Source organism: Tursiops truncatus, chromosome X, assembly GCF_011762595.2.
Source record: "Tursiops truncatus isolate mTurTru1 chromosome X, mTurTru1.mat.Y, whole genome shotgun sequence".
Taxonomy (NCBI): domain Eukaryota; kingdom Metazoa; phylum Chordata; class Mammalia; order Artiodactyla; family Delphinidae; genus Tursiops; species Tursiops truncatus.
In genome coordinates, this window is record NC_047055.1 from 85811327 (window position 1) to 85838255 (window position 26929).

Here is a 26929-nt window from a genome sequence, read left to right on the forward strand (position 1 = left end):
AGCCAGCTAATAACAGGTAGTGGTGTATGTTATGATGCTTGCTTACTTTTTGATTGGGTGGGGGTGGAATTCAATTTGGCTATGTAATAGGGGCTTCTTTTGCTAGGAAAGGGTAAAAGAATCCTCCAAAGCCTCATACATCAAAAACCCACCGAGCCACAGAAAAACAGACCTAGCAGATAGTAGAAGCTTTGGGGGATTTCAGAGGAGCACAGGAAAAGGTCATAGAAGCAGCTGTACTTGCCCTTTCCCAATTAAGCAGCAGGCAGGTGTTAATTATATATAGGCGATTGGACTGCTTTATAGACCCTGTTGAGATATTCTATAGAATATATTTTATAAATATGGAGCAAGGGAAATGCTTACCATCACTGTTGGCAATTAATTTGTACATGCTGAGTTGCAGAGCACTGGGGAGAGAGATCACTGGTACCAGAGTGCAGGAGTTTCTGGGAATGATGAATTGGGGGATTGGCTTATTAAAGATGATGCAAAAAGAAACTGCTTTCTCTGCAAGAGCTGCCACAGGTTAGGCAAAGACATTTTGTGTGAACGCTGTACTCAAGGCCTGAATGAACTATGCCTCGATAAATCCCGTGCTCTTGGATTTGAATGAAGTCAGTTGATGACTGTGGTGATTGAATTCAGCACCACACTCACTCCCACTACTAAACTTCCAGCCTTGAGAGTTTTAGAGACGGATTTTAATATCACATAGAACTGCCTGCAATATGTTCTGGTTTAAGAAGCATTAGGTGGGTCACGTGGCATTTCAGTATGTACAAGGATCCAATGACCCTTCCTAACTTCTTCCTATCTGCAGCATCACAAATATTGCTACAGGAATGTGACAGCTTGGACCAAGAGGGTTACAGGTGTGCCTCATTTTATGAACTAGCTGTGTGCCTGTAAACTTGGCCACCAAAAAACAATTCCCGTATAGAATCCCATTCCTCATTGCCTTCCATAATAACACTGGAGATGCATTCTTCTGACAAATATTGTAGCCCCAAGATGCTGCAAAATCTTAAAAATGTCAAACATTGACAATCTTACTTGAGAGGAAAAATGTCAAATATGTTGATAATGTCTTAGAAATAAAAATATAAGCCACTGGGAATTCCCTGGTGGCACAGTGGTTAAGAATCCACCTGCCAATTCAGGGGACACAGATTCCAGCCCTGGTCTGGGAAGATCCCACAAGCCGTGGAGTAACTAAGCCCGTGCACCACAACTACTGAGCCTGAGCTCTAGAGCCCGTGAGCCACAACTCCTGAGCCCATGTGCCACAACTACTGAAGCCCACACACCTAGAGCCCGTGCTCTGCAACAAGAGAAGCCACTGCTATGAGAAGCCCGCAATGAAAAGTAGCCCCCGCTTGCCACAACTAGAGAAAGCCCACGTGCAGCAACGAAGACCCAAAGCATCCAGAAGAAAAAAAAAACATATATATATATATATATATATATATGTCACTTAAAGAAACCGGAGTTCAGGGTGTCTTTCACAGGACAGAACTGAGTTAGATGCCTTTCACTACCTACTTCAGAGGGGTGCTTGGAAGATTCAATAACAAAAGTTTTGTTTATCCATTCCAAAGTGCTGTATACATGTGAATTCTCCTTACTCTTCTAGTTATTCTTGGACAGTCACTTTAAAGAAACAGGAGAACTACTGATCTAGAAATTGGAAGTAACACTCCACATGGTTGTGGCAAGGAGTCAATGAAATGATGTTATCTGCAAGAAACCAGGAACTGGAAAGCACTGTGAAAATCCTGTTACAGGATAGGCGAGGGCTCTTCTACTAATGCCTCACTTTACAGGATGTATTTGTTTGTTTGTTTGTCTCTTCCAATTTTTGTCTCATGTCCTTGTTAAGCTTAGTGACCCTAGGCAGGTAAAGGTTCATTTGCCTGTATATTTTCTTGACTTGAGGTAATATATTGATTGAGTGATTTTTAGCTTCTGCTTGTTTAAACTGGCTTCCAGGGGATGCTTGTTGGGTTTTTAAGTAAACCATGGTTTATTTAGAAACATCTCCCAAAGGGGGACAGAGTTTAAAGGGAAAGAAACTACAGGAACTTTACCTTCTCCCAACCCAGGTTTGGACATTTGTAGAAGTTCAGAGTTGACAATATAGAGCCTGTGTTTAGAACTTAAGAAACTCTTATATTGTCTTCTAACCTTTCTCCCTCCAATACATAAATAAAGTTATCTGCTACCAACTTGGTAATATATATCTCACATGTACAGGCTCCTCGCACACAAACTCTGAACTCATACACTGCAACCTCTTCTATCGCCAGGAATACCTACCACTCACTCACTTTGTCATCTTGAGAAATTCACAGTAGTTATAGTTCAGAAATTGCAAATTGGTTGCCTATGGGCAGATTTTGGCCTCATCCATGTTTTGTTTGGCCCTCACAAGTTTTTTGTTGTTTTAATTTAATTAGTAGCTAGTATTTCCATATTCCAAAACTTCACACAAATTTTCACTTGGATTGCCAGCTTGTCTTGAAAAATGGAATGAACTGGTAACACCAGTCAGCATTCAATCACAATCACCTAGAACTTAGAAGCAGCTGGGCTTGGGCTCCTCAGTTCCCCTGCTAGGTTGTTGACTTCTGTTACCAGCTAGCCTTCTATGGGCATTGAGTAGACAGTCCTGCACTTAAAGCTAGTTCATACAAAGCAACCAGTTTAATATCATGGAAAGGAGAGGACATAATTGTGATTTGGCTGGTGTACCCAATGGCAGGATGTGTGAGTGGATAGCCACTGTCTTAGTGGAACCTCTCATTTGAACCAGAAGGTAAACATTTAGCACAATGAACATGAAGCTCCCAGGGCTTTTTTTGCTTTTATTTATTTATTTATTTATTTATTTATTTATTTATTTATTTATTTATTTATTTATTTCTGGTTGTGTTGGGTCTTCGTTTCTGTGCGAGGGCTTTCTCCAGTTGCGGCAAGTGGGGGCCACTCTTCATCGCGGTGCACGGGCCTCTCACTATCACGGCCTCTCTTGTTGCGGAGCACAGGCTCCAGACGCGCAGGCTCAGTAGTTGTGGCTCACGGGCCTAGTTGCTCCACGGCATGTGGGGTCTTCCCAGACCAGGGCTCTAACCCGTGTCCCCTGCATCGGTAGGCAGACTCAGCCACTGCGCCACCAGGGAAGACCCAGGGCTTTTTCAAATGGTTCTCTGAGCTCACATAACCTCGTGTTTGTCTCCCTCCCTCTCCACTCCCACTGTCCATATCTCCATATCTTTGTGACAGGGAATATGCCTGTAACTTCTTTAGCTGCCCTGAAGGGCCTAGCAAAAGGTAGAGTCAATAGTAGAAGCTCAGAAAATACAAATGAAGCACTCTATCCAATTATAGATGCACCATGAAGTCTTTGTTTTCTTGACTGTGACAAATGCTGAGTTCATGGAATGGGAACTGAAGGTTTTGATGACTTGCTGTGTCCTCAGATTAATGGATTAATTAACTAATTAATTAATTGGTTTGCTGTGTCCTTAGATGGATAACAGGATGTTATTTATTAGCAGGGCACAAGTAAGGGAAGAAAAGGGAACATTTCTTAAGTACCAGGAAGGGGAATTAAATAGTGCTCATTACTACGGGTTGACAGAAGGAAGTAGCTGGGGAGAAGAGGCTGAATTCTACTTACTTTAGTATGTCAAATGAACAGGGTATGGGAATTTTCTGAAGGAACCAGAAGGCCCAGGGTTGTGGGAATCTTCTGGAGAAACAAATCCTCTTCCTTGTTTCATCATTGCCACCTCACCCCATCATCCTACTCCTGAAAGAAGAGAGCTAGGCATGGCAGCAAGGGTGAGAAAAAATAGTTGAAGGGAGGTTTTAAACTGAAAATGGAAGGAAGGGTAAAATATTCAGCCAAAAACTGTAAATGGGCTATTACAAGGGATACTATACATGATAAAATAAGAACAATGGAAGCATTTAGTAATTGACAAAGTAGAATAACTTGGGAAAGGGGCAGAATGGGTGTGGCTTCAGTTGTACAAAGTTGGAGCAGTTAAAATTTTGAACTTAAGTCTTTAGCAGAAAGGGGTAAATATGACTGTCTAGGTCTCATGAAGACTTAGTGTAGAAGAATATATGGCATAAAGGTGAGAAGGTTGGATAGAGAATACCAAACACCATAAGTGAGAGTGTATTCCATAGGCTATCTGACCAGAGAACGGAAAGAGTGATGTAATCACATTGTCTACACAAGAGTTGTTTTCTCATTGATGACTCAATTTCAACAATTTAAATGTAATTTCTCAGTCTCCATGCCACCTTCAACTTCCCCACAAGATCTTATTGATTTCTTGTCTTGACTCCTTGGCACCATTCTTTTGTAAACATATCGAGGGTGGTACAATAACCTTGAAACTCCCATAAGTTATCAAGACAATTCACGTAAACTTTGAATGCTATGAACTACGTTTCAATTGACATACAGAGGTTCTGTCCATTGGTACTAACTTACTGGTTAAATAATTGAACAGGTAATGTAATAGATGTGTGTATATTTGGGAGAATGGGAGTAGCAAAAGATTGTTCAGACAGGGTTCCAAACTTAAATACCTGCTGGAGTCGGGTGCCCCATCTGAAGGGAGCAGCTGCTACTCTGTTCCAGCAGATTGTTGCCATGTGAGAAGATAGGTCCACTGTTACCAGCTGTTCTGATTTTTTAAAAAAATGGAAACTTGGATTTTTATTTGAAAATTTCTGCCTTTTAAATATTATGAACTAATTAAAAACTGAAAAAACATCAGATGGGCCAAATAAAACACTTCCACAACCACCAAATGGTGAATTCTAATTTAGATGTTGGATGGAATTCATGGTAGAGCTTTGATCCGATGACTTAACGTCTGTCTCTTCGTCCATTCAGCATGGGCTTTGTTCCAGCTTGGTGGGTTTGAGTACTTCTCCCAAATGGTAGACTTGCATATTGATTTGTATTCTATAAATGTAACTGAGAACCTCCCCAATTGTAACAGTGGTAAGTAGACTCTATGCTTGGTTAGAGTCAGTCTATCTGACAAGTAACTGAAAAATCAGTTGGTCAGACTATGAGATATGTAAAGAAAGTAATCAAATGGTAGTTCCTTTTTGGTGTCCTTTTTGCTCTCACCAGATCATGAATCCCTTGAAGGCCATGGTAAAGACTTGGGATTTGGTTCTAAAAGTGTTGGGAAGCCATTGGAGGCTTGTGAGCAGGGAAGGAATGTGATCCAACTTAACGTTCTAAAAGGAACACTCTAAAAGAGCAGAGAGGAAGGCCCTGTCCAGGCCTACAATCTGGAGACTTCCAGAAAATCTGCCTTTACTGAATTCAGCCTCTTTCCCGACCATTTGTTCTTCCCTAGGAATGTAGTTCTTATATTTATGTGTTCCGTCCCTCCTTCCCACCTCCCACCACCAATGGCAATGTTCTCCATGGTTCTTGGGCCATGTATCCTTAGAAACTTAGAGCCTATATCACCCTGAATGTGTTATCCAAGGGTAACCAATACCCTTTCTGATTGAACTAACTTCCTCGTCTTCTTGCCTGGACCTTGAGCCATTCCTCAGATATGTGACAGAGAGCTTTCCAGATATCTGATCTTCTCAAATGAGAGGACAAGTGATATGGTCTTGCAAATTGATCTAATTACTCAACACTATGCTGCTATCTTTCAGAAAATACTGAAGGAAGGACCTCTGCTGAAGAACTGTAACTCCTTCAAGAGGTGGAAACTCAGATATTTTCTGGTTCGAGGACAAAGGCTCTGCTTTGCACACCATCCTGCGGTAAGAGAATATATATATATTCTTGTCAGTTGGGTTAATGGGTGGGTACCAGGAAATGTTTTGTGGGGAGATGGGCCAACATGTTGGCAAGCATTAAGGTGGCTAACCCTTACCTGCTCCACTAGGCCCCTAGATAGACCATATCCCATTATCTTCTCCAGCGTAAACCTTTAGGTAGCTGAACTACCTAAGCCTTCCTATAAATCCACATAAAAATTTTGGGAAGAGTTGTGTTTTTGGTTTAGTTTGGTTTGTTTTTTGTTTGTCCCATGATATATCAATAAAAACCATGATGCTAAATAAATCCCAGCTCAAGCCAAAGAAATAATGGGATCATGACTGCCAAAAATGCCTAATAGTGTGCGTGTGTGTGTGTGTGTGTGTGTTTACCTTTTAGTGTCTCTTTGCCTTATTAACCAGATGGTTCCTTTTCCCTCTCCCTCTTATACCTTTCCAGTTTGCACGCTTTGAAACAATTGATCTGTCTCAAGTTGCCTTGGCAGAAAGCAGCTGTAGAAACCTTTGCCACAGTTTTTGCGTAAGTAAGATTAGGAATGACTGAATGGCCAGGGGTGGGAGCTAGTTGGGAGGAGGGGTTGCCATAACCACCTGTTGCCTCTTTAGAGTTCAGATTTCCCAAGTTTCCTTTGATCCCAAAGTGCGTATGGAAATCCACTTAAAGTAGCATTGCAAATGAATGCTAAAGATTATTCATGTGAATATTTTCTACCAGCCCACTGATGGGAAAAAAAGTGATGGCCCTATTCCCTACTACCAGCCTGATATAAAGCTGAGCTGATTTTGGGGCGGGAGGAGTGACTATTACAAAAATCAATCCTCCTGGTGAAGATAATTTAGATGAGTGTCATTGGGAGGCTTTCAAGAGACTGCCAATATGTTGTAGAATATATCAGGATAATCAAACTACATGACATTCTCTCCTTTGATGAAATAGATAAGAACGTAAATCCAAACTGAAAGCTATCCTATGCTGAGATTACTGATGAGAGTACTTCAAAGAAAGCAGAGGATTTTCTAGGGAAGTATTCAAGGGCTTGTCACTGCTGAAATGTCATAAGGCTTTGGTCATTCACGTAAATCCAGAATAGAAAGCTCACTGAAAAATAGCAAGTCCATTGGCCCAGGAATCCTCCTACCCACCTCCTCCCAGAAATGCTTTTTCTCAGCCTCAGTGGTGGGTTATGGAGACCAGGGTTCCTCTTCAGGCAGGTAGAGAGTGGTACTTAGCAGACTAAAGAGCTATGGGCCCAATACCCTGATTCCATGGCTGGTCCACAGTCTATTCTCTTTTGAAGGGAGAGCAGTTGGATATAAGAGGAAGATCCTGCTCTCATTTCTCTCTTATTACATCATACTGACCCAGGACAAAGCTGAGGTTTCTGTTGACCCAGTCCCAAAAATCTTAACCTTTGGGTGATGAATATGCAAGATAGTGTTTTTGGTCTCCATTCTACAAAGAAATTCCAAGGGTTAGGTTGCCCCTTAGCCTAATTAAAACACAGAGGCACTATTCATCAGCCCCACACAAGAATGGGTTTGGACCAAAGGAGCGGCTATCTATTGTCACAATTCCCACTAGTTCCTATTGCCATTTATCACAGACACGTGCACAAGGAGAAAGAAGTTGCTTGTTGGTGTGGTAAGCTCTAGCTCCAAGATTTGGGCTTGGGGTGGGGGCCGCTTGTAGTGAAGGCAAGTAGGGCCATTGAAGCAATGACTGATGCTACAGCTATCCATGCTCCCTCCTGTCCTCTGTGAGAAGATGAAGCCCTGATCATGGCCTACCTCTGCTAGACCCTCAGCATGGCTTTCTCATTGTTCCTGAAAGGTTTTTGCACCATGCAGGATTAAGAGAGATGATAGTAAAATCCTCTTCAGGTTGTCCCAGACCATAAGAAAGAAAGAAACTGGATTTGTAGTTTCCCCACTCCATTCTCACTCTCCCCTCAAACAGAAAGAGGCACACCCTGATGAAAAATATACCCTTTCACCCTTTTCAAGTAGATAGAGCAGCAGTAAGCAAGTAGGATTTTCACACAACCTCATTTGAATAACAGATGGGTGCATGGCTTAGTGTTTAAGAGCATGTGTGCTGCAGCCAAAGAATCTAGGTTCGAATTCTGGCTTAGCTTTTTACCTGCTAGGTGGACGTGGGCACGTCATTTAACTCCCTTTGCCATGGAAAAATATCCTATTAAGTGGGAAAAATAATAATGCCCAGATCAAGGGGTTGTAAGGAAGATTGAAATAAACAATATACATAAAGTACAATAGAACAATGCCCAGTACGTAGTAAGTGCCATTAAAGTGTTGTTTATTATTATTACCATTATTATTAGTTGAGGTGGTTATCTAAGGAACTGTGAGTGGCTCTGGGAGCTTCTGTCTTATATTTAAGAAATGTCTTGGGATGTGCTTAGTAGATCTGTCTAGTTTCTTGGAGAGTTCAAAGGCTTTGTTTGGGGGCAAAGTTTTGGAGTGGGAACCAGCTAATAATGTGTTTTTGTGTAGGTGATCACACCACAACGAAAAGTTACACTGGCTGCACCCAACCGGAAAGATATGGAAGAATGGATTAACGTCATAAAAACCGTGCAACAGGGAGAAATTCGTAAGGTAAGGGAAATAATAGAGAATCTACACAACTCTCACGGGTAAACACTTAATTGATTGCATTAGCTAAGCTACCTTTCCAACAGGGAACTAATAAGATGGAAGCAGATACAATCTGGTCAGGAATTGTGGGTGGATATCATTAGGAAACCTGTTTATAAATAGGAGTAATTCACTTAGACTCAAACCTTGGTAAGTATGTGGTTTAGATACCTCTGTACACATCCACTTGATATGTAGATGTCACTGTATGCTCAATGTATGAGGCACTCAAGAGGTATGTGAGCAGCTAACTTAGATGTTCTTCTGTTAGCTTAGCTGCAATCAGCAGTCTTCACTTGGGTCTGCTGAGTGACTACAGTAACAGCTAAGGAAATTGAGGCTCAAAAAAGAGAAGGAACCAGACCAAGATGAAATAATTACTCAGTAGCAAAGCCAAGATTTGGACCCAGGCTGTGTGACTCCAAAGCCTATGTCCTTAACCATTATGCCATTCTGCCTCTCTGTGTACCATCTACAACAAAGGAAATGTAGAGGGAAAAGCAAGGAGCAGTCCTCCCCAAAGAATGGCAGGCTTCCTTTTCTCCTTAGCAATACAAGTTATGTAAGTTTCAAGAGGGGAGGTATTTTGTCATTTATTTACTTAGCACAGTGTCTGCCACATAGTAGAGGCTCAATAAATATTTTTTGAATGAATAAATGAATCTGAAGGTAATCTTGGAGTCAGGATTTAGAAAGAGAATGATACATGGTTCATCCTAAAGCAAAGTTCTGCTGTGAAGGTCTTAGAGATAAAGGGGAAGATGAATCCACCCTTAAAAAGAACCTGATGTCTTAAGTAACTAGCAAAGGGTAGAGGATTTTTATAAACATTTGGGGTGGAGCAGTGTAAAATAATGGGTAATAATGGGTTTTATATATAAAAACAATGCCATGGAGAAAAAACATCTGTCCTCACTCCCCTAGGACTTCTCAGGCTTTTGACCACTTACTTTCATAACTATTCATTCTCCTACTCATGGCTATGAGTATATGACAAGTTGACTGAACTAGGGACTAGGTACGTCTCCACATATCATTGAGACCTCTCCTGGTCCCACATTGTAAATGCTTAATTGAGAGCTTCTTTGCTTAGAATCTGATGATGGTCTTTACATGACTTAGCACTCAGCATTTCACTCCTTTGTTATTTTCTTCTTCTTTTCCTAATGGAGAAGCACATCCTGTCCCTCCTGCCCACCCCCAATACAGTCACTATGACTCAGCATTAAAGGTAGCCACAAAAAGTTATGATTTCCACACTCCTCTCCTATTCTCACCCCTGTAGACCAATCTCTTTCATTTCCTTGGCTTATCTCTACCCACACTGGAGGACTTCTCAATTTCAATTTGTCATAAAAGGTCACATAGAAGATCTTGAATTTTAATTATCAGTCCAGGAATGCAAGAACTTCTAGAGAAAGCCATCAGAGCATTGATGTGCCAATCCTGACTCAACTGAATTAAACACCTTCTTGTTGACTACCCAGCACAAACTAGAAAGGAAAAAAATCTTCCTGTTAACTCTCTTGAAAGAGTTGTGAATTTCAGTTTATAATCACAACCTCTGTGGAGCTGCTCCAGGGACCTAGATCTATTAAGGAACACTTTTAGCCAATAGTAAAATATCTCACTACCTGCATCTTAGCAATTTGTCCTGCTTGAGGCTTGAAGAGTCAAATATGCTTTCTCTCATATGCACCTTATCAGCTGTCAATGCCTGACACGGGGTGAAAAAAGGTTAATCATGGACTTAGTGGACTACTAAAGTCACTACGAAGTAATGGGGTAACCTATCTAAAACCAGTCAGTACACATTAAGAAGTGAGCCCCTACTAGGTGCCCAGTTCTGTTCCATAGAGAGTTGAAAAGAAGGTGTAGCCTTGGTTCCTGATCTCAATGAGCTTTTTAGATAGTTGGGGAGATAAGATACACACCAAAGAAACAGTTAAATGAAAATATTCAAGACAAATAAGTTTTCAAAGATGTTACAAGGCAGATGCTTGATTGCCAGATGAATGAAACAGACAGTATAGTGATATGGAAGTTCAGGGGAGGAAGAGATTAATATGGTCTGGAGTCCCCTAGGAAGAGTTAATAGAGGAGAGATTTGAGACTGACCTTGAAAGATGAATAGGATTTTATTGGTGGTAGGGGATTAGGGGCAGGAGGAAGTCCTGAGCAGGGGACTTGGTATAAGGAAAAGCTAAGTAACAAAACAGAACCTTTTTGGAATAGAGTAAAATGGGGACTCCATTTGACCAGAAGAGTTTGGGAAAGTTTAAATATGTCTGAAGAGGTAGATGGGGCCTGATTGTGGAGGATTATCAATGCCAGAATAAAGAGTGGAGAAGAACTTCATTAATCTGTATATGTCTATATATTTACCTTTACCTGTGAGATTTATACTTTCATGTTGCTGTTTAGCATGTTTTTTTTTATTTCAATTTGAAGAACTCCCTTGAGCATTTCTTGTAAGGTAGGTCTAGTGGTGACAAATTCCCTCAGTTTCTGTTTGTCTGGGAAAGACTTTATCTGTCCTTCATTTTAAAGGATAATTTTGCCAGGTATAGTATTCTCAGATGTAAGTTTTTTTTCTTTCAATACTTGGATTACATCATCTCACTCTTTCCTGACCTGCAAGGTTTCTGTTGAGAAAACTGCTTATAGTCTTATGGGGGTTCCCTTACATGTGATGAGCTAATTTTCTCTTGATGCTTTCAGAATTCTCTCTTTGTCCTTGACTTTTGACAATCTGATTATATTGTGTCTCAGTGTAGTCTTCTTTGGGTTGATATTGTTTGGAAATTTTTGAGCTTCATGAATCTGGATGTCCATTTCCCTCTCAAGATTTGGAAAGTTTTTAACCATTATTTCTTTAAATAGCTTTCTGCCCCTTTCTTCCTCGTTCTTCTCCTTCTGGGTCTCCCATAATGTATATATAGGTTTGCTTTCTTTCACACTTTTTCATTCTTCTTTTTCTTCTCTAACTAGATAATTTCAAATGACCTGTTTTCAGATTCTTTCTTCTGCTTGATCAAGTCTGCTGTTGAAACTCCCTTTTGCATTTTTTCATTTCATTCACTGTATTCTGCAGCTCCAGAATTTGTTTGGTTCTTTTTTATGATTTCTGTCTTATTGTTGAACCTCTCATTTTTTCAGGTATTGCTTTCCTGGTTTCATTGAGTTGTCCATCTGTGTTCTCTTATAGCTCACTGAACTTCCTTAAAACAATTATTTTGAATTCACTTCCAGGAAATTCATAGATCTCTATTTCTTTTAGATCAGTTATTGGAAAATTATTGTTATTCTTTGGTGATGTCATGTTTCCTTGATTTTTTTGTGTGTTTCTGGTAGCCTTGTGTTGATGTCTGCACATTTGAGGGAGCAATTGCTTTTTCAGGACTTTATGAACTGTCTTCAGGGGTAAAGACTTTTACCTATAGGTGGGTGTGAGAGTGTCAACTGGTTTGGATATGGTGACTCCAGCTCCAGGGTGTGCAGCAGTGGTTCTGGCTTCAGGGAGGGCACAGAGGCATAGTCCTTAGAGAGCTCCATCAGCTGAGGTCAGTGTCAGCAAAAACTGCAGAGGACCTCAGTGACAAAGGTTGTGAGTTTACATAGTGATGGTAAGGGCTATTGTGTTCCTTGCTGGTGAAGACTGCTTGGTCCTCCTGTTCTCCTTTTCCTCCACAGGAGGAAGTCATTGCCAAGGGGATCGCTCTTGTTGCTGGGTCCAGCACACAGTTACACATGTGGTAGCAATGATGCCAGGATCAGGGGCACAGACACATTTGTGGAGGCAATAGTGTTGGTGTCTGGGGAGTGGGCACCTGCAAAGTGACCATGGTACCAGGGTTGGAGCTCAGGAGCATCTAGAACAACTTTGGTACCTGGGGCTGGTGGACAGGTGTGTTCACCATGATGGTAGCCTTAGTATGTGAGGCATGGGTGTGTGCTGAACAGCCATGGAACTGGGGTCCAGGGTGTGTACATGCTTTCAGACAGGAGGACTGTGACTCTGGCAGGGGGAGCAGGATGCAGTGGTGTCAGCTTTGATTGGAGGGATGCATCAGCACTTTCCCAGTGAGGGTGCAGTGGTGGCAGCTTCTCTGGGAGGGGATGCTGCAGTACCTTTTTCTGGGGAGTGGTCGCAGCAGTTTGGGTTCCAGGCAGCTACATCACCTGGATTCAATGGCAATGAAGAATTCAGGGCACCACCATGTTGAAATATGCTTGTGTCCACAGCAATGATGTAGGCTACTGAAGTCCTCCTGCTCTTCTTTCCACTTGTTGGGAGAGGTCAGGCCAAGGGGGTTCCTCTTGGCCCCAAGCTCTGTCAGACTGAGGGATGGGGCAATGAAGTTAAACTGCTTACTATACTTTTCTATGTGACCATTCTGTCTCTGTGCTCCATGAGTTTCTGCAGCTTTTTTTGTTGTATTCTGGAGCTCTTTCAACTCCAGAATATTGTAGATGGCATGTAGTTGTTTATTTGTTGTTTTTGTGGGGGAGGGGAAGAGCATTGGGAGCTTCTAGTCCATCATCTTGCTGATGTCACTATGAAAAATTAATTTTCTATACAACATGCTCAGAAGCAATTATGTACATAGTTTGCTTTAAATATTTCCAGTGACAGGGAGCTTTCTACCTCAAGAGACAGCTGATGACATTCTCAAAGCTCACACTGAATGTTAGAAAGTTCTTCTAGTAGGCCAAAGATTTGGGAAAATCTTTCTAAAATTTAGAGTTTTAGGAATATTGAATGGACTCTTTTGCAAGAAACTTAGTCCTCCACCTTTGGAAGCATTCAAATAAAGGCTACATGACTTGATCTAAAGATGCTTTAGAATCTAGAATCTGGAGTCTAGATGACATTTTTTTAGCTGACCTGTGTGGCTTATAGGATCTTAGTTCCCCAACCAGGGATCAAACCCTGGACCTCAGCACTGAAAGCATGGAATCCTAACCACTTGACCACCAGGGAAGTCCCTAGATGACTTTAAGGTTCATTCCTGTTCTCATAGGCAATGGTTCCATTAGAATTCATCAGAAGGAGCTAACCTTTTAATCTAGTCTTCTAAGCAGCTCATTATTTCCAATTTTCTCCTTTTTATTCTTTCTTTAAGTCTCCCAGGCTCAAACCTTTCATCAGTCTGAAGTGTTTCATTAATGATAATGGTGCATGAATTACTTTTAACCCTAATATAAAAGTTAGTAGATAAAAATTTGTTAGCGGATACACAATATAAAAAGATCAAACTCTGACCAAAAGAACATAAAGTATAAGTGCTGGGGGGAGTAAAAGTATTTTGGTATGCTATTAAATTTAAGTTTTTAACAACTTAAAATAGAAAGATATAACTACAAGATATTTTATGCAAACCTCGAGCTAACCACACACACACATACACACACAAAATAACACCTATAATAAACAAAAGACATAGAGAAGGAAACCAAAGCAGATCACTATAAAAAAATCATCAAATAACAAAGGAAGACAGCAAGAGAGGAAGAGAGGGTCAAAAGAACTGCAAGAAATCAATTATCAAAATGGTAATAGTAAACCCTCACTTATCAATAATTATCTTAAATGTAAATGAATTAAACTCATCATTCAAAGAGCACAGAGTGGCTGAATTGATTTTAAAAAACAAGATCAGAAATACTCTGTCTACAAAAGACTCACTTTAGAATAAAGACACCATAGCCTGAAAGTGAAGAGATGGAAAAAGATACTGCATGCAAATGGTAACCAAAAGAAACAGGGGTGGCTATACTTATATCAGGCAAAATAGACTTTAAATCTAAAACTGTCTCTAGAAACAAAAGACATTATATAATGATAGAAGGGTCAATTCAACTGGAAAATATAACAATTATAAACATATATGCACCCAATATCAGAGTACCTAAATATATAAAGCAAACAATGACAGATTTGAAGGCAGGAATTGACAGCAATACAATAATAGTAGGGAGCTTCAATACTCCACTTATAATGTGTAGGCCATGCAGACAGAAAATCAATAAACAAACAGCTGAGTTGAATAACAATATTGACCTAACTGACATAGACAGAAATTTCTGCCCAACAGCAGCAGAACACACATTCTTCTCAAGGGCACATAGGACATCCTCCAGAAAGATAACATTTTAGGTCACAAAACAAGTCATAACAAATTTAAGATAATGGAAATAATTCTAAGTATCTCCTCTGACCATGACAGAAAATGAAATAGAAATCAATAACAACAGGGAAATAGAAAAATTCACAAATACATGGAAACTAAATAATACACTCTTGAACAACCATTAGATCAAAGAGGAAATCCATAGGGAATTTTAAAAGTATCTTGAGAAAAACAAAAATGAAAACACAACATAATAAAAATAGGGATGTAACAAAAGCAGTTATAAGATGGAAGTTTATAGCAGTAAACACCTCCATTAAAAAAGAAGCATCTTAAATAAACAACATAACTTTACACATTGATGAACAGGAAAAACAACAAAATAAGCCCAGAGTTAGCAGAACAAAGGAAATAATAAAGATCAGAGCAGAACTAAATCAATTAGGGAAAAAATTATAACAAGTCAACAAAACTAGAGGTAATTATTTAAAAGATAAACAAAATTGACAAACTCTTAGATGAAAAAAAAGGAGAGAAGATTCAAATAAAATCAGAAATAAAAGAGAAGACATTACAAAAGATTCTTCAGAAATAAAAAGGATCATAAAGACCTATTATAAACAAACTAGATAACCTAGCAATGGATAAATTCCTAGAAACATACAAACTACTAAAAATTAAATCAGAAAGAAACGGAAAGCCTGAACATACCAATAATAAATAGGGAGATTGAATCAGAAATCAAAAATCTCACAACAAAAAAAAGCCCAGGACCTGATGGCTTCATGTGTGAATTCTACCAAACATTCAAAGAAGAATTAATACTAATCCTTCTTAAACTCTTCAAAGAAATAGAAAAGGGAATACTTCCAAACTCATTTTATAAGGCCAGCATCACCTGTTACCAAAACTAAAGAAAGTTACTAAAGAAAAAAAAGATACATGTCAGTATTCCTGATGAACATAGATGCAAAAATTCTTTTTTTTTCTTTTTAATGATACCTCTTTCATTTCTTCACAGTGGGGGCCCATCTACTAAGCATTATACAGACATTACACCAATCACTTATACTTCTGTTTCATAGATATCAACATGTTCTATTCTCTATTACAATGAAAGTCTGACATAATAGTACCCAATGGGATGAAAAAGGTCTTAGGGGAAGTATACACAAAATAAACATTATCATAATGGTACTTTTTGATATATAATTTATAAATAAAAAGTTAGAAAATGTTGAAACCTACAGAAACAAAACAAAAGAAATTTAAAAGCTGTTAATTTTTTTAAATTTTCTAGTACAATTTATATGTATATAAATATGCACAAATAAATTGCTATGACACTGTATAATCGACTTTACACTATATTTTTGTTTCATTTGATGTTTTCCAATATTTAAAGCTTATGAGATTGTGATTTTTAATGAATTTCTTGTTTTCCATTAGTTAGATCAACTATAATTTATTTGGCCATCGGCCTTTGATTGAAATTTAGCATGTTTAAAATAATTTTGTTAACATATTTATATAACTGCATTACAATGGTGTGTTAGTTCCTGCTTTATAGCAAAGTGAATCAGCTATACATATACATATATCCTCCCATATCTCCTCCCCCTTGCATATCCCTCCCACCCTCCCTATCCCACCCCTCTAGGTGGTCACAAAACACTGAGCTGATCTCCCTGTGCTATGTGGCCACTTCCCACTAGCTATCTGTTTTACATTTGGTAGTATATGTAAGTCCATGCCACTCTCTCACTTTGTTCCAGCTTACAATTCCCCCTCCACAGGTCCTCAACTCCATTCTCTACATCTGCGTCTCTATTCCTACCAGCCCCTAGGTTCTTGATAACCTTTTTATTTTTTTTAATTTCATATATATATGTTAGCATAAGGTATTTGTTTTTCTCTTTCTGACTTACTTCACTCTGTGTGACAGTCTCTAGGTACATCCACCACACTACAAAGAACTCAATTTCATTTTTTTAAGGCTGATTAATATTCCATTGTATATATGTGCCACATCTCCTTTATCCATTCATCTGTTGATGGACCATTAGGTTGCTTCCATGTCCTGACTATTGTAAATAGAGCTGCAATGAACATTGTGGTACATAACTCTTTTTGAATTATGGTTTTCTCAGGGTATATACCCAGTAGTGGGATTGCTGGGTCGTATGGTAGTTCTACTTTTAGTTTTTTAAGGAACCTCCATACTCTTCTCCACAGTGACTGTATCAATTTACATTCTCATCAACAATGCAAGAGGGTACCCTTTTCTCCACACCCTCTCCAGCATTCATTGTAGATTTTTTGATGAGGGCCATTCTGACTGGTGTGAGGTGATACTTCATTGTAGTTTCGATTTTCATTTCTCTAATGATTAGTGATGTTGAGCATCTTTTCATGTGTTTGCTGGCAATCTGTATATCTTCTTTGCAGAAATGTCTATTTAGGCCTTCTACCAATTTTTGGATTGGATTGTTTGCTTTTTTGATATTGATCTGCATGAGATACTTGTAAATTTTGGAGATTACTCCCTTGTCAGTTGATTCATTTACAAATATTTTCTCCCATTCTGAGGCTTGTCTTTTTTACAGTTTCCATTGCTGTGCAAAAGCGTTTAAGTTTCATTAGGTCTTTCCATTTAGGTCTTTAATCATTTTGAGTTTATTTTTGTGTATGGGGGTAGGGAATGTTCTAATTTCATTCTTTTCCATGTAGCTGTCCAGTTTTCCCAGCACCACTTATTGAAGAGGCTGTCTTTTCTCCACTGTACATTCATGCCTCCTTTATCAAAGATAAGGTGACCATATGTGCGTGGGTTTATATCTGGGCTTTCTATCCTGTTACATTGTTCTATATTTCTGTTTCTGTGCCAACACCATACGGTCTTGATTACTGTACCTTTGTAGTATAGTCTGAAGTCAGGGAGCCTAATTCCTCCAGCTCCGTTTTTCTTTCTCAAGATTGCTTTGAAGACACAGACTGGCTGAATGGATACAAAAACAAGACCCATATATATGCTGTCTACAAGAGACCCACTTCAGACCTAGAGACACATACAGATTGAAAGTGAGGGGATGGAAAAAGATATTCCATGCAAATGCAAACCAAAAGAAAGCTGGAGTAGCAATTCTCATATCAGACAAAATAGACTTTAAAATATGACTATTATAATAGACAAACAAGGACACTACATAATGATCAAGGGATCGATCCAAGAAGAAGATTTAACAATTGAAAATATTTATGCACCCAACAAAGGAGCACCTCAATACATAAGGCAAATACTAACAGCCATAAAAAGGGAAATCGACAGTAACACATTCATAGTAGGGGACTTTAACACCCCACTTTCACCAATGGACAGATCATCCAAAATGAAAATAAATAAGGAAACACAAGCCCTAAATGATACATTAAACAAGATGGACTTAATTGATATTTATATGACAATCCATCCAAAAACAACAGAATACAATTTTTTCTCAAGTGCTCATGGAACATTCTCCAGGATAGATCATATCTTGGGTCACAAATCAAGCCTTGGTAAATTTAAGAAAACTGAATTTGTATCCAGTATCTTTTCCGACCACAACACTATGAGACTAGATATCATTTACAGGAAAAGGTCTGTAAAAAATAAAAACACAAGGAGGCTAAACAATACACTACTTAATAACGAAGTGATCACTGAAGGAATCAAAGAGGAAATTAAAAAATACCTAGAAACAAATCACAATGGAGACACGATGACCCAAAACCTATAGGATGCAGCAAAAGCAGTTCTAAGAGGGAAGTTTACAGCAATACAATCCTACCTTAAGAAACAGGAAACATCTCGAATAAACAACCTAACCTTGCACCTAAAGCAATTAGAGAAAGAACAAAAAATCCCCAAACTTAGCAGAAGGAAAGAAATCATGAAGATCAGTGCAGAAATAAATGAAAAAGAAATGAAGGAAATGATAGCAAAGATCAATAAAACTAAAAGCTGGTTCTTTGAGAACATAAACAAAATTGATAAACCATTAGCCAGACTCATCAGAAAAAAAGGGAGAAGACTCAAATCAATAGAATTAGAAATGAAAAAGGAGAAGTAACAACTGACACTGCAGAAATACAAAAGATCATGAGAGATTACTACAAGCAACTCTATGCCAATAAAATGGACAACCTGAAAGAAATGGACAATTTCTTACAAATACACAACCTGCCAAGACTGAATCAGGAAGAAACAGAAAATATGAAGAGACCAATCACAAGCAGTGAAATTGAAACTGTGATTAAAATTCTTCCAACAAACAAAAGCCCAGGACCAGATGGCTTCACAGGTGAATTCTATCAAACATCTAGAGACGAGATAACAGCTATCCTTCTCAAACTCTTCCAAAATATAGCAGAGGGAAGAACACTCCCAAACTCATTCTATGAGACCACCATCACCCTGATACCAAAACAAGACAAGGATATCAGAAAGAAAGAAAACTACAGGCCAGTATCACTGATGAATATAGATGCAAAAATCCTCAACAAAATATGAGCAAACAGAATCCAACAGCACACTAAAAGGATGATACATCATGATCCAGTTGGGTTTATCCCACGAATGGAAGGATTCTTCAACATAGGCAAATTAATCAATGTGATACAAGATATTAACAAATTGAAGGAGAAAAACCATATGGTCGTCTCAATAGATGCAGAGAAAGCTTTCCACAAAATTCAACACCCATTTATGATAAAAAAAAAAAAAACCCTGCAGAAAGTAGACATAGAAGGAACTTTCCTCAACATAATAAAGGCCATATATGACAAACCCACAGCCAACATCATCCTCAATGGTGAGAAACTGAAAGCATTTCCACTAAGAACAGGAACAAGACAAGGTTGCCCACTCTAACCACTCTTATTCAACATAGTTCTGGAAGTTTTAGCCACAGAAAAGGAAAGGAAATAAAAGGAATCCAATCTGGAAAAGAAGTAAAGCTGTCACTGTTTGCAGATGACATGATACTATACATAGAGAATCCTAAAGATGCTACCAGAAAAGTACTAGAGCTAATCAATGAATTTCATAAAGTAGCAGGATACAAAATAAGTGCACAGAAATCTCTGGAATTCCTATACACTAATGATGAAAACTTTGAAATTAAAATCAAGAAAACACTCCCATTTACCGCTGCAACAAAAAGAATAAAATATCTAGGAAAAAACCTACCTAAGGAGACAAAAGACCTGTATGCAGAAAATTATAAGATACTGATGAAAGAAATTAAAGATGATACAGATAGATGGAGAGATATATCATGTTCTTGGATTGGAAGAATCAACGTTGTGGAAATGACTCTACTACCCAAAGCAATCTACAGATTCAGTGCAATCCCTATCAAACTACCACTGGCATTTTTCACAGAGCTAGAACAAAAAATTTCACAATGTGAAAAAAGACCCCGAATTGCTAAAACAATCTTGAGAACAAAAAACAGAGCTGGAGGAATCAGGCTCCCTGACTTCAGACTATACTACAAAGCTACAGTAATCAAGACAGTATGGTTCTGGCACAAAAACAGAAATATAGATCAATGGAAAAGGATAGAAAGCCAAGAGATAAACCCACGCACATATGGTCACCTTATCTTTGATAAAAGAAGCACTAATATACAGTGGAGAGCGGACAGCCTCTTCAATAAGCGGTGCTGGGAAAACTGGACAGGTTCATGTAAAAGTATGAGATTAGAACACTCCCTAACACCATACACAGAAATAGGCTCAAAATGGATTAAAGACCTAAATGTAAGGCCAGAAACTAACTCTTAGTGGAAAACATAGGCAGAACACTCTATGACATAAATCACAGCAAGATCCTTTTGGACCCACCTCCTAGAGAAATGGAAATAAAAACAAAAATAAACAAATGGGACCTAATGAAACTTAAAAGCTTTTGCACAGCAATGGAAACCATAAACAAGACCAAAAGACAACCCTCAGAATGGGAGAAAATATTTGCAAATAAAGCAACTGACAAAGCATTAATCTCCAATATTTACAAGCAGCTCATGCAGCTCAATAACAAAAAATCAAACAACCGAATCAAAAAATGGGCAGAAGACCAAATAGACATTTCTCCTAAGAAGATATACAGACTGCCAACAAACGCATGAAAGAATGCTCAACATCATTAATCATTAGAGAAATGCAAATCAAAACTACAATGAGGTATCACCTCATACCATTTAGAATGGCCATCATCAAAAAAGCTAGAAACAATAAATTCTGGAGAGGGTGTGGAGAAAAGGGAACCCTCTTACACTGCTGGTGGGAATGTGAGTTGGTTCAGCCACTATGGAGAACAGTATGGAGGTTCCTTAAGAAACTACATATAGAACTACCACATGACCCAGCAATCCCACTACTGGGCATATACACTGAGAAAACCATAATTCTAAAAGAGTCATATACCAAAATGTTCATTGCAGCTCTATTTACAATAGCCCAGAGATGGAAACAACCTAAGTGTCCATCATGGGATGAATGGATAAAGAAGATGTGGCACATATATACAATGGAATATTACTCAGCCATAAAAAGAAACGAAATTGATTTATTTGTAGTGAGGTGAATGGACCTAGAGTCTGTCATACAGAGTGAATTATGTCAGAAAGAGAAAGGCAAATTTATATGCTAACACATATATATAGAATCTAAGAAAAAAAATGTCATGAAGAACGTAGGGGTAAGACAGGAATAAAGACACAGACCTACTAGAGAATAGACTTGAGGATATGGGGAGGGAGAAGGGTAAGCTGTGACAAAGCAAGAGTGTGGCCTGGACATATATTCAGTACCAAACATAAAATAGATAGCTAGTGGGAAGAAACCACATAGCACAGGGAGATCAGCTCGGTGCTTTGTGACCACCTAGAGGGGTGGGATAGGGAGGGTGGGAGGGAGGGAGACGCAAGAGGGAAGAGATATGGGAACATATGTATATGTATAACTGATTCACTTTGTTATAAAGCAGAAACTAACAGACCATTGTAAAGCAATTATACTCCAATAAAGATATTTTAAAAAAAGATTGCTTTGACTATTACGTGTTTTTTGTGTTTCCCAACAAACTGTGAAATTTTTTGTTCTAGTTCTGTGATAAATGCCAGTGGTAGTTTGATAGGGATTTCCTTGTATCTGTAGATTGTTTTGGGTAGTAGAGTCATTTTCACAATGTTGATTCTTCCAATCCAAGAAAATGGTATATCTCTCCATCTATTTGTATCATCTTTAATTTCTTTGATCAGTGTCTTATAATTTCCTGCATACAATTCTTTTCTCGCCTTAGGTAGGTTTATTCCTAGATATTTTATTCTTTTTGTTGCAATGGTAAATGGGAGTGTTTTCTTAATTTCAGTTTCAGATTTTTCATCATTAGTGTATAGGAATGCAAGAGATTTATGTGCATTAATTCTGTATCCTGCTACTTTACCAAATTCATTGATTAGCTCTAGTAATTTTTTGGCAGCATCTTTAAGATCTCTATGTATAGTATCATGTCATCTGCAAACAGTGACAGCTTTACTTCTACTTTTACAATTTGGATTCCTTTTATTTCTTTTTCTTTTCTGATTGCTGTGGCTAAAACTTCCAAAACTATGTTGAATAAGAGTGGTGAGAGTAGGCAACTTTATCTTGTTCCTGATCTTAATTGAAATGGGTTCCGTTTTTCACCATTGAGGACGGTGTTGGCTCTGGTTTTGTCATATATGGCCTTTATTATGTTGAGGAAAGTTCCCTCTATGCTTACGTTATGGAGGGTTATTATAAATGGGTGTTGAATTTTGTTGAAAGCTTTCTCTGCATCTATTGAGATGATCATATGGGTTTTCTCCTTCAATTTTTAATATGGTGTATCCTATTGATTGATTTGTGTATATTGAAGAATCCTTGCGTTCCTGGGTTAAACCCCACTTGATCATAGTGTATGAGCCTTTTAATGTGCTGTTGGATTCTGTTTGCTACTATTTTGTTAAGGATTTTTGCATCTATGTTCACCAGTGATATTAGCCTGCAGTTTTCTTTCTTTGTGACATATTTTTCTGGTTTTGGTATCAGAGTGATGGTGGCCTCGTAGAATCAGTTTGGGAGTGTATTTCCCTCTGCTATATTTTGGAAGAGTTTGAGGAGAGCTGTTGTCTCTACTCTAAATGTTTGATAGATTTCGCCTGTGAAGCCATCTGGTCCTGGGCTTTTGTTTGTTGGAAGATTTTTTAATCACACTTTCAATATCAGTGTTTTTTATTGGTCTTTTCATATTTTCTATTTCTTTCTGATCCGGTCTCAGAAGGCTGTGCATTTCTAAGAATTTGTCCATTTCCTCCTTGTTGTCCATTTTATTGGCATATAGTTGCTTGTACTAATCTCTCATCATCCTTTGTATTTCTGCAGTGTCAGTTGTTACTTCTTCTTTTTCATTTCTAATTCTATTGATTTGAGTCTTCTCCCTTTTTTCTTTATAATTCTGGCTAATGGTTTATCAATTTTGTTTATGTTCTCAAAGAACCAGATTTTAGTTTTATTGATCTTTGCTGTCGTTTCCTACATTTCTTTTTCATTATTTCTGATCTGATCTTTATGATTTCTCTCTTTCTGCTAACTCTGGGGTTTTTTTTTGTTTGTTTGTTCTTCTTTCTCTAATTGCTTTAGGTGTAAGGTTAGGTTGTTTATTTTAGATGTTTCTTGTTTCTTAAGGTAAGATTGTATTGCTATAATCTTCCCTCTTAGACTGCTTTTTCTGCATCCCATAGATTTTGGGTGATCGTGTTTTTCTTGTCATTTGTTTCTAGGTGTTCTTTGAATTCCTCTTTGAAGTCTTCAGTGATCTCTTGGTTATTAAGTAGTGTGTTGCTTAGCCTCCATGTGTTTGTATTTCTTACAGATTTTTTCCTGTAATTGATATCTAGTCTCATAGCATTGTGGTTGGAAAAGATACTTGATGCGATTTCAATTTTCTTAAATTTACAAAGGCTTGATTTGTGACCCAAGATATGATCTATCCTGGAGAATGTTCCATGAGCACTTGAGAAGAATGTGTATTTTGGGGTTTTTTTTGGATGGAATGTCCTATTAATATCAATTAAATCCATCTTGTTTAATGCATCATTTAAAGCTTGTCTTTCCTTATTTATTTTCTTTTTGGATGATCTGTCCATTGGTGAAAGTGGAGTGTTAAAGTCCCCTACTATGATTGTATTACTGTCGATTTGCCCTTTTATGGCTCTTAGTATTTGCCTTATGTATTGAGTTGATCCGATGTTGGGTGCATAGATATTTACAAGTTTGTATCTTCTTCTTGGATTGATCCCTTGATCATATATAGTGCCCTTCTTTGTCTCTTGCATTAGTCTTTGTTTTAAAGTCTGTTTTTTTCTGATATGAGAATTGCTACTCCAGCTTTCTTTTGATTTCCATTTGCATGGAATATCTTTTTCCATCACCTCACTTTCAGTCTGTATGTGTCCCTAGGTCTGAAGTGGGTCTCTTGTAGAGAACATATATACGGGTCTTGTGTTTGGATCCATTCAGACAATCTATGTCTTTTGTTTGGAGCACTAAATCCATTTACATTTAAGGTAATTATCGATATGTATTTTCCTATTACCATTGTCTTAATTGTTTTGGGTTTATTATTGTAGGTCTTTACCTTCTCTTGTGTTTCCTGCCTAGGGAAGTTCCTTTAGCATTTGTTGTAAAGCTTTTTGGTGGTGCTGAATTCTCTAAGCTTTTGCTTGTCTGTTAACATTTTAATTTCTCCATCAAATCTGAATGAGATCCTTGCTGGGTACAGTAATCTCGGTTGTAGTTTTTTCTCCTTCATCTCTTTAAATATGTCTTGCCTCTCCCTTCTGTCTTGCAGAGTTTCTGCTGAAAGTTCAGCTGCTAACCTTATGGGGATTCCCTTACATGTTATTTGTTGTTTTTTCCCTTGTTGCTTTTAATATTTTTCTTTGTATTTAATTTTTGATACTTTGATTAATATGTGTCTTGACGTGTTTTTCATTGGATTTATCCTATATGGGACTCTCTGCACTTACTGGACTTTATTGACTATTTCCTTTCCCATATTAGGGAATTTTTCAACTCTAATCTCTTCAAATATTTTCTCAGTCCCTTCTTTTTGTCTTCTTCTTCTGGGACCCCTATGCTTCGAATGTTGTTGCATTTAATGTTGTCCCAGAGGTCTCTGAGGCTGTCCTCAATTCTTTTCATTCTTTTTTCTTCTTTCTGCTCTGCAGTAGTTATTTCCACTATTTTATCTTCCAGGCCACTTATCCGTTCTTCTGCCTCAGTTATTCCACTATTGATCCCTTCTAGAGAATTTTTAATTTCATTTATTGTGTTGTTCATCACTGTTTGTTTGCTCTTTATTTCTTCTAGTTCCTTGATAAACGTTTCTTGTATTTTCTCCATTCTCTTTCAAAGATTTTGGATCATCTTTACTATTGTTATTCTGAATTCTTTATCAATTAGACTGCCTATTTCCTCTTCATTTGTTAGGTCTCGTGGGCTTTTGCCTTGCTCCTTCATCTGCTGTGTGTTTCTCTGTCTTCTCATTTTGCTTAACTTACTGTGTTTGGGGTCTCCTTTTCACAGGCTGCAGGTTCGTAGTTCCCGATGATTTTGGTGTCAGTCCCCAGTGGCTAAGGTTAGTTCAGTGGCTTGTTTAGGCTTCCTGGTGGAGGGGACTAGTGCCTGTGTTCTGGTGTATGAGGCTGGATCTTGTTTTTCTGGTGGGCAGGTCCACGTCTGGTGGTGTGTTTGGGGGTGTTCGTGGCCTTATTATGATTTTAGGCAACCTCTTTTCTAATGGATGGGTTTGTGTTACTGTCTTGCTAGTTGTTTGGCATTGGGTGTCTAGCACCGTAGATTGCTGGTCGTTGAGTGGAGCTGGGTCTTGGTGTTGAGATGGAGATCTCTGGGAGATTTTTGCTGTTTGAGGTTACATGGAGCTGGGAGGTCTCTTGTGGACCAGCGTCCTGAACTTGGTGCTCACATCTCAGTGGCACAGCCCTGCTGCCCAGCTGGAGCACCAAGAGCCTGTCCTCCACACATCTGAGAATAAAAGGGAGGAAAAAAGAAAGAAAGAAAGAGAGAGGGAGAGAGAGAGAGAGAGAGGGAGGGAGGGAGGGAGGGAGGAAGGAAGGAAGGAAGGAGGAAGGAAGGAAGGAAGGAAAGAAAGAAAGAAAGAAAGAAAGAAGATAAAATAAATTTATTAAAATAAAAAATAATTATTAAGAACAAAATTTTTTAAGTCTTAAAAAAAAAGACAGACAGAACCCTAGGACAAATGGTAAAAGCAAAGCTATACAGACAAAATCACACACAGAAGAATACACATACACACTCACAAAAGAGAAAAGGAAAAAATATACATATATCGTTGCTCCCAAAGTCACCTTCTCAATTTGGGATGATTCGTTGTCTACTCAGGTACTCCACAGATGCAGGGTATATCAAGTTGATTGTGGAGATTTAATCCGCTGCTCCTGAGGCTGCTGGGAGAGATTTCCCTTTCTCTTCTTTGTTCACACAGCTCCCTCGGTTCAGCTTTGGATTTGGACCCGCCTCTGCATGTAGGTCACCTGAGGGCGTCTATTCTTCACTCAGACAGGAGGGTGTTAAAGGAGCAGCTGATTCGGGAGCTCTGGCTCACTCAGGCCGGGAGGAGGGAGGGTTAAGGATTGCGGGGTGAGCCTGCAGTGGCAAAGGCCGGCATAACGTTGGTCCAGCCTGAGGCACGCCATGTGTTCTCCCGGGGAAGTTGTCCCTGGATCACGGGACGCTGGCAGTGGCGGGCTGCACAGGCTCCCAGGAGGGGAGGTGTGGATAGTGACCTGTGCTTTCACACAGGCTTGTTGGTGGCTGCAGCACCAGCCTTGGCATCTCATGCCCGTCTGTGGGGTCCGTGCTGATAGCGGCAGCTCGTGCCCATCTCTGGAGCTCCTTTAAGTGGTGCTTTTAATCCCCTCTCCTCGCGCTCAGGAAACAAAGAGGGAAGAAAAAGTCTCTTGTCTCTTCGGCAGCTCCAGACTTTTCCCGGACTACCTCCCAGCTAGTGGTGGCTCACTAGCCCCCTTAAGGCTGTGTTCATGCAGCCAACCCCAGTCCTATCCCTGGGATCTGACCAAAGCCAGAGCCTCAGCTCCCAACTCCCACCCGTCCCGGCAGGTGAGCAGACAAGCCTCTCGGGCTGGTGTGTGCTGGTCAGCACCGATCCTCTGTGAGGTAATCTCTCT

General features: G+C 38.9%; 1 protein-coding gene across 1 annotated transcript in view; it reads left to right on the forward strand.

The window, feature by feature from the left end:
- The window catches only part of DGKK (diacylglycerol kinase kappa), a 153223-nt gene that overhangs the window by 45285 nt on the left and 81009 nt on the right, over positions 1-26929 (forward strand). Inside the window, exons 2-4 of the mRNA XM_033849703.2 lie at positions 5710-5820; positions 6278-6358; positions 8353-8457. Coding sequence (XP_033705594.1) covers positions 5710-5820; positions 6278-6358; positions 8353-8457 — 297 coding nt within the window. The remainder of the gene's footprint in view (positions 1-5709; positions 5821-6277; positions 6359-8352; positions 8458-26929) is intronic.